Here is an 8,984-nt window from a genome sequence, read left to right as displayed (position 1 = left end):
CTAATATTTATAAAACTATTTTCAGTTATTATTATCGCATCGATTGAAGTCAAATGTGTATGTCGAATTTTAAGGTACATACAGTGAGTGTTTGTGATTTCTATTGTCGGTCTTTCGGGGGAGTCGACGGCGACTTAATTGTTTTTCTCTGCAGTCGAAAATGTACATTGTGACGTCATAAGTCGTTTCGCGGTTTTTGAAGAAACTAAATGTACTGTACTTATGTACCACTGCTTGTGTAACTGGGTGTGCCAAGCTGCGTAATGGCTTCAGCATCAGACAAATATGGTCAGTTTCTTGATAACTATTTTGCCAAATATCCGGAGAAACCCATAAAGACAAACACGTTTCAATATGCTCTACGGAATTCTTCTGTATTAACTAAAGAGCTGAAAGGCGAATGCATTTACGTGTGCTTGCAGCATTTGTTGCAAAGGTAATCTTCAGCTTTGTAGTTTTAACTTTTTTCCTTGTTTGTTTAATGAACATAAAAGGTTTTCAACTAAGTATATTGTATATATAAATAATCTTTGGGTCAATCCTCTTTAAAGCTGAACCCCAATTGTACAGGTTGTGTCTTTACGCACACTTGTGTTTCTATTAGAAGTTTAACTTAATTAAAATAAATGGCTCATTTGTTCACTAGGTGTAGTGCCCTAGGTTATTTTCTACAATTAAATGTAAATATTTAAAATATGTTCTACCTGTAAGAGTGTGTGTGTTTTAACAACTGTTTTGTCTTTTCAATATGTTTTAAATCTTAACTACCACAATCGAAAAGAAAAATCAAAGTTAATTATACTTCAAATTTTTGTCTTCGTGTATATAATCCAATTTGTCAAAAAATGCCTTATTTCAAACAGTGATTGTCCGGATAATCTGGCCTACATCATCGCTAAGAAGGTTTCAAACCAAGTTATTGAAAAGTTAAAGCAAGAAGATACAGCCTCTAATGGTAATACTTACTGAAACTTACTTTTTTCTAGTTTAGAATAATAAAGTTTATTGCACATTGGTGTTGGTCAGCTAGGTGATATAAGTAGTCTATATAATACGAAAAATATTAATTTTATAAATAAAGTATGCAGGATCTGGTTAGTAGAGTGTCAGAATTTGATGTTGGTGGTACTAGTAAAAAAAGTCGGAAATAGTCGCTAAAATTCCTGATGTGTGTACTGGTGAGATAACTAAGGTCAGATTGGATAGTTTAGTTGTTGCATTTACAATTTTTTGCGCTGGATTAGTGATTCAGTGAGTAGGCTTTACCGATTCGGTAAATACACATATTTTTACAGATAGGTGTATTCAAAATTAATATATATAAAAGCACCCCAAGAATCAATATATATATATATATACATATATATAAATACACATATTTTTACAGATAGGTGTATTCAAAATTAATATATATAAAAGCACCCCAAGAATCAATATATATATATATATACATATATATAAATACACATATTTTTACAGATAGGTGTATTCAAAATTAATATATATAAAAGCACCCCAAGAATCAGTATACATATATATATATACATATATATATATGTATATATATATATATATTGATTTTTGAGATGCCTTTGTGTTTGTTTAATTTTTTTCATCCAATTTAAGTTGCCATATTTCAGAGTATGAGTCTTCAGCCATAGCTGAATTGACATTGCAAACAACCTATGAGATCTGTCAATCATCATTTGACGTGCTCTCATCAGAAGCAGCATCATTGCCCACCCCTCCCGTATACTCAGCATGTGGAATTAAGAATACAAGGAGGAAAATGGAGGACCACCATCTCATAATAACAAGTCTTAACTCCATTTTTAACTTAACGGTAAGTCATAAGTGAAGATATTTTTCAGTCTGCCGAATATACAGTCCCAAATACATTTCGTACATGCAAGATATATATACCCTGAAAAAGTTGCAGCTGGTAAAAAATTCTGCATATTTGCAAGCAACTTTATATTCCTTTATATAGCCTACAGAGAATTTTTTTTTTCTGTGGTTTTTATTAGTAAAACAAAAAGCATGTAAATCCGTCAGTCTAAAATAAATGCATACCTTTTTTCCAATACTGTAAAGATAAGACTGGTGTGTGGTTTTTTTTTTAGTATCATTTATATTTGTTAAATTGAATTTATTTAGTGTTATTAAATAAATGGAAAATGCTGTAAAGTTTCTCCTATTGTTATCATTTACAATTATTTGTAATCTTTATTTTTATATAGATTTATTCTTCGTTTTATATTGCATTTGTAGTATGAAATACCAAAAAAACATTTATTTTTTTATATATATATATATATATATATATATTTGTTTTACTTAACCAGCAGGATCAACCAGTGACTCAGTTCTATGGTGTATACGACGGCCATGGTGGTGTCACGGCATCTAACTATGCAGCAAAACAACTGCATGTTCGTTACGTTGAGAATGACAGCAGTGACCTCAAAACTTGCATACAAACATTAGATGATGAATTTTGTGCGAAAGCCACTAAAGAGGTGAAATATATATGCTGCAACCACAATGTTTGGTGATAATAAATGATCACAGATTTGCGTTTATTCACTGAAGAATGTTTGTGTTGTCGTGTAATTTAACTAAACATGGTGTGTTTTTAATTTGCTTTTTCAACCATGGTTGGCCAGTTAAATAGAATGGCGGAAGATTGTTGAGCCTTTCCAGCTGGCCAAATAAATTATCTCCTAATTTTCTTTTCAGCACTTGCATTGTGGGAGCACAGCTGTAGTTGCCACGGTTACAAAGAGTGAAATAAACATTGCTTGGGTCGGTGATAGCCAAGCTGTGCTCATCAAAAATGGAAAACCTGTTGAAGTGAGTGATACATTTAGAAAACGAATAAATTTTGAACCAATTTTTATTAGTTCATATATTATATGTAATAAATTAGGGCAAAGGAGGACGGGACATCTTTAGCACATAATATCCAAATACCCTGATCATGTTTTAAACAACTAACAATGGTCTATTTTAATACTTTGGATTATAATATGAAGTTATTACTTATTGTATGAGACCAAAATGTTCTAAATTTTGTGATTTATGTATTGAAAAACAAATTTAACTGATCGGTTGAAATTAGATTAACAGTGTGCGTTTCTTTGTCATGTTAGTTAACCACCCCCCACAAACCTGAGAGGCCAGATGAGAAGTTAAGAATTGAAGAGTTGGGAGGTTGTGTTGTTTGGTTTGGAACATGGAGGGTTAATGGAACGGTGGCTGTTTCAAGAGCTATAGGTCGGCCCTATTATTTTATCATCTTTGTCGCATGAAAATCCGTTCAGTTTGCATATTTTTGTCAGTTAAAGGTTTTAAATTTAAAAAAATTACATACACCAACTTAACTTGGCAAACTGTTTATTAACAAGATCTGTTTAGCAAAATTTGCCTACAGTCTGCTCTAAATAAATATTTTAAACAAAAAAATGCAAAACATGATTGAAAATGAAAATGTAGAGTTCGGAATGTTTTAACTAAATACTGAAACCTGATACAGGTACATTCTTCTATTAAAACTGTAATTATTTTTCCTTTTTTTTAAAACTTACTAAAAGTTTTACTAAAAAAGGTTCATAACATGATTGATTTTATTTGTATACATCTACAAATATTCAATATTTTCAATGTTTTTTTTATAAAAACTTTCTAATTTTTTTTTTGTTTTTATAAAAATATTTATTATTTTTATTCCAGGAGATGCAGACCACAAGCCTTACATCTCGGGTGAAGCGGACACTGTAACGTTACCACTGGAGGGGGATGAAGAGTATTTATGTTTAGCATGTGATGGATTCTGGGACGTCTTCAACGGAACAAACCTCATCAACCTGGTATGTCAAATTGACATTATGCAAATAATCCACATGTAAATAATATTTTAGTGGCTCATCTGTTATAAAAACGTAGTATATTTCCAAAGTTTTGTCTGCTGTATGGCCGGACTTCATTAGGGAATGTACCGCAACAGTGAAAAAAACAGGAACAAGGGAAAAACAGGAAAAGGGGGAAAAAGATGTGATAAACACATGTAAATTGGTAGCTTAATGTAAGAGACAGTGTGTTCATCTAACTTGAGGTAACAACCTAGGTATTGTGCAACAGGTAAGCCCGCACACAATCAAACGTTCAACTGCGCACGTGGTCCAAACGTTATCATAAGAGGAACGCTTATTTGATTACTCTGGTTTTTGCTCTACAGTTAAAATTGTTTTGCTTACCTGCTTGTTTTGAATTCTTGCCGCCTATAATGTCAATCATGGGTTGTTTGTTGCTTAATAATATTATATAACGATATGTTAACACTTTCATCTTAACCGAGAACTTGTGCAAGACAATTTAAAGTAACTGCTTTAAAAGCAATAATGAATTGTTCAAATTGTCAGCCATTGGAAAAAAATAATCTTACACAGAAGTTTTATACTTGGTAGCTCGCACATGGTCACTAGGTGTATTAAATAAAATTATAACCCATGAAGCACGTATGTATCCTCACCAAAAGAAGTTCATATATTCAATAATTTCTAATCGTATTATAATGGGCATTATTGGTGTCAATAGGCCTCTTATTTTCTGAGCAGTTTCGGTGTATTCCTAGGCCGTGTATTGAGTAGGCCATGTTTTCAACATATAGTAGGGCGGGGGAAGATGAGACACCTTCCCATTCTATTTTCTCATTCCATTTGGTAGTAAACAAAGAACATTCAAAGAATTATAAAACTATATCCTCAAAACTCCCATAGACCATTGTTAACTATTTAAAATACAATCAGGATATTTGGATATGATATTATGTGCTAAAGGTTTCCCATCCTACCCCACCCTACTATAAGTAACGAAGCAGCCATGATGAATATTAGAATGACCTTATTGATTCATGATTGATTCCAGGTTACCGATTATATGCGGGAGGGTGGGGAACGTACGGGAATCGCTCGGCATCTGTGCATCAAGGCTAAAGACAAAGGATCTACGGACAACATAACAGTGGTGATTGTGTTCCTTAAACAAGACATCGAGTTTAGGAATATTGAAGATGAAACAAAAACGGAAGAAGTGGAAAAAATAGAAGGTGTTACTTTATAATCATTGCTTATATTCATCTCTTCTGTGTAAAAAGTCTTTTTTCTAATGTGTAATTAATTAATTTCTTTTTGTACAAGTTTGTTTTAATCAATTATTGTTTAATTTTTTTTTTACTTTTAAATACTTAATATTAAAACACATATTACATTGATTCAACAGAAGCAAAAGTTAAGATTTTTCTTTTTAATTAGTGTGTATGTTTTATTTCTTCTGTGTAAAAGGAATTTGTCTGATATGGTAATTTCTTGATTTTTATGCAAATATCTTTTTATCAAAAAATGTTTAATTTTCCTTCAACTTTTATTTAATCGATTATGGTTTAATTTTAATTTTTTTTTAAATTTTATTTTAACTTAATAATTTAATATTAAAACGTACATTACATTTAACAGAAACAAAAGAGGAAAATGAGTTGCCTGTTTCGCCAGAAGTTTCAACCAACAATAACAACAACAACAACAATAGCAGAAGTAATCTTAAATCTGGGAATCCACCTAACTCAGGCACCCAGTATGGCATGGTACACGGTGTGAAAATGAAACCTGCGGAAAAAATTAAAATTCCGCACAAACTGCTTGTCAACTTTGCAAGGAATGCTGTTCAGCAAACCACTGTTGAAAAAGTGAGTAGCTTCACTAAAGCTTGCTATATAACTCATGGGTTGGATCACTGGGTGTTTCAGACATGTTTCGTAGCATTTGTAGTGGGCAAGCTACTGAGAATGGAAATGTGAATGTTATTTATGAGATAATGATGTTTATATTTTACTCATCAAATGTGATATGTCAATTTCTAAAAATGATTTAATTGTGTTAAAAATTGAATATATTATGTTTAAAAATGATGAAATTATGTTTAAAATTGATTAAATTCTGTTTAAAAATGGTTACATTATGTTTAGAAATGGTTAGATTGTGTCTAAATTTGGTAAATTGTGTTTAAAAATGGTTAAATCCTATTTAGAAATGGTTAAATCCTGTTTAAAAATGGTTAAATCTTGTTTAAAAATGGTTAAATTCTGTTAAAAAATGGTTAAACTATGTTTTAGAAATGATTACTTTATTTTGATATATTTTGTTAACATAGGAGCAAGTAATTGTCACTGAGTCATCGAAACATGCCAAACTACCACATACCTTGTACAGCCCACAGAGAAAAAGGTGAGCAATTAATGTTGTGTAGTGTGGCTGCTTGAAAGTAACTTACTCTATCCTTGTGTGGCTGGAAAACGACAGTCGTTATACCACGAGTGTTCTGTTTTCAACAGCGTGCCAGCTTACCAGTTATCATGTATGTTACCTTGTGGGGGATTGTTTTATTTTTATTATATTTATCATATTGTGTTTGCTTGAATGTAACTTACTTTATCCTTGTGTGTTTGGAAACAACAGTCGTTATAATACGAGTGTTCTGTTTTATACACCTTGTGCCATTTACCAAGTACAAGTATGTAATTTTGTAAGTGATTATTTTGTTTTTTATGTATGGCTGATAATTTAGACAACCCATTAGTGACCACTGGGTTGGAACAATTGCCGTTAGGTGTCTTGCCCAAGGAGACATACACCTACAGTGGTAACAGCGACGAGCTTTAAACCCATTGCTTCTAAGTTAGAGGCAGGTTTCGCTTAACTAAATGTTCCCCTTTTTAGGTTTCATAAATTTCCCAGGGTTTTACTACCTAAATGACTCATTTCTTACATAAAATTAACATAGCAATAAATTGAGGTTTTTTAATGCTTGAGCCTGTTTATCTTGGTGATTACTTAATACAGTGCTTTCTGAATAGACTACTTCACTGGAATGTGCCTATGTAGTCAAATATATGCTTACAACAGTAGCTTAGGTGCAGAGGCGAGTAACACATATTATGTCCGGTTTTTTAATAAAACTAACCATTCACCAACAGGATTTAAGACTTCTACAATCCTGCATTCATATTATAAATTAAGAGTCCACAAAAGTTTAAGAACACATATTTTTATAGTAAAGTGCAAGTTTGATATGTAGTTTCTACGAGGTTGTTTTATTTGATTTTGTGAAATTTTATTTTCTGTGTAGTTATAATTACCTCATAGTCATAGTCATAGGTAGAAGATTTTTTCTTATTTTTTAAAGTGCCTGTTAAATAAGACGTTCCATTGTTAATTAGTTTTATTAAAGTTTATATTAGTCAATATACCTACTTTACAGACCGTCTGCATTTTCAAAATCTCCACAAAGGAAATCTGCAACAACAAATGAACCAACAAGAACATCATTAAATAATTCAACAGTAAGTGTCTTTCATGTATGGTGATTATTTTCATATCACTGCTGTAATACAATTTTTTTATATATAAAATAAAACTTTACTAAGGAACACACTGACACAGTTAATCCAAAGGCACATAAAGCATTGATTTGATAATATTAATAATAAATAACTTTATTTGTCCCTTCGATTACGGTAGTGAAGATTATAAAAACAATTTAAACGAGAAGACAGGATATGGCGACAAAACAACAGTTGTTAAAACACGCTTACAGTTAAAAACATATTTACATTTAATTGAAAGAAAATAAGCGTGGTCGTTACACCTAGCAGACAAACAAGCTATTTATGTTTAATTATTATCAAGTTAAACTTCTAATAGAAATAAGTGTCCATAAATGCACGTTTTCCACAATTTTATCCACAAGAACAATATTCCAGGTAAAATGCCAACTCTGTCCAAATCCCAGGCCATAGGGCATGCCATAGGATTCATCCATTTACATTAGAGTAAAACTTAAATAAACTTCTTTCTGATGATTCATTTTTAAAAACTTATTTTCATACCAGAGGACTGAGTTGGTTATTGAACCATCAGTGATCAGTGATGAGGATCGCTCTGTGTCCTCCATCCAACCTCCCCATCTTCCCATCGTGATCACGAACTCGCTCTCATCCACTTTAAAACCTCTTCGCCCACGAACCGTTCTCTAGCCAGATAGTGTGCTTTGTTTACACAACCCTTTGCTTGCACATGAAAATGAAACACCATATATACACCTATGCAAACACATGGGGTGTGGGTTCAACATAGCTATCATGTAATCTATATTAAAGCTACAGCATTTTTTATAAACACACACATTTCTAACTAGTGGTTTAACTCAACCATGAAATAGCATATGAGTGAAATCTTTAAAATTCTGTGTAACAGCATTCACAGAATTCGACTTCTAGTCTATTTGAAAACAATATAGTACTGTGGTGTAAGATGGACTGTTAGCACATATATCCCATATTTCCTGGTTGTGTTTTGAACAATTAACAACGCTCTGCTGGACTACAATTATATAACGTTTTCTTTGTTAACTATGAAATTAAACGAGAAAAGCTAATGAAAATATGTAACGTCTTACCCTACCCTCTTATATTTTGGTTGTGTATTGCGTGACATTTTTCCAATTGCTAGTTGCATTTTAATCTAAGCACTATGTATTAGATGTTTGAGCACTATTTTATATTGGTTTGTTCGTATATTCAGACACTCGACACAATACATCATGATTGCGTAATTTTTCACAACATTTTAAATTCGTCATTTTGTTGTGTCCCATTTTAGCATGCCCGTGAATTCATTCGCTGTTTTGTTGTTACGCCAGCATGTGTTGCTTTGACAAGGTGCAGTCGCCCACATCTGAAAGCCTCTGCCCATACTACATTAGCTTTTACCGATTTTAATGAAATATTTTCATGAGTTAGCTTCCCCACCTTGCACTTACCATATTGCAGAAATAAATATTCTATTTTCTAATCCACCACAATATTGTTGTGTTTTTGTACGATATCCATTAGGCCGAGTCCATTACCAATTGAAAACATTGCATTTCTT

The 8,984-nt window shown here is 32.1% G+C and overlaps 1 protein-coding gene across 2 annotated transcripts; it reads left to right on the top strand.

The window, feature by feature from the left end:
• The first annotated feature begins 120 nt into the window (after positions 1 to 120).
• Positions 121 to 8,916, top strand: LOC100185994 (protein phosphatase 1F). 2 transcript variants are annotated; one of them, XM_018816022.2, is made up of 12 exons: positions 121 to 436; positions 864 to 955; positions 1,641 to 1,843; positions 2,349 to 2,519; positions 2,740 to 2,853; positions 3,153 to 3,276; positions 3,733 to 3,869; positions 4,927 to 5,107; positions 5,514 to 5,743; positions 6,208 to 6,281; positions 7,315 to 7,396; positions 7,946 to 8,490. In XM_018816022.2, the coding sequence occupies exons 1-12, from the start codon at positions 264 to 266 to the stop codon at positions 8,087 to 8,089; spliced, it is 1,725 nt and encodes a 574-aa protein (XP_018671567.1). In that variant the 5' UTR covers positions 121 to 263; the 3' UTR covers positions 8,090 to 8,490. The 2 variants fall into 2 exon arrangements, with proteins under 2 accessions (XP_018671567.1, XP_002124315.1); XM_002124279.4 differs by having other exon boundaries at positions 123 to 436; positions 2,346 to 2,519; positions 7,946 to 8,916.
• The last annotated feature ends 68 nt before the right edge of the window (positions 8,917 to 8,984 follow it).

Source organism: Ciona intestinalis, unplaced genomic scaffold (assembly GCF_000224145.3).
Source record: "Ciona intestinalis unplaced genomic scaffold, KH HT000125.1, whole genome shotgun sequence".
NCBI classification, from domain to species: Eukaryota; Metazoa; Chordata; class Ascidiacea; order Phlebobranchia; family Cionidae; genus Ciona; species Ciona intestinalis.
The sequence above is the reverse complement of the archived record's forward strand: the minus strand, read 5'-3'. Positions and strand labels throughout refer to the sequence as shown.

Excerpts from the sequence above, each read along its gene's own strand:
- LOC100185994 (XM_002124279.4), top strand. The coding sequence starts at position 264 with ATGGCTTCAGCATCAGACAAATATGGTCAGTTTCTTGATAACTATTTT. Across the intron at positions 956-1,640 it reads AGAAGATACAGCCTCTAATG|AGTATGAGTCTTCAGCCATA; the intron begins GTAATACTTACT and ends GCCATATTTCAG. Across the intron at positions 5,108-5,513 it reads AGAAGTGGAAAAAATAGAAG|AAACAAAAGAGGAAAATGAG; the intron begins GTGTTACTTTAT and ends TACATTTAACAG.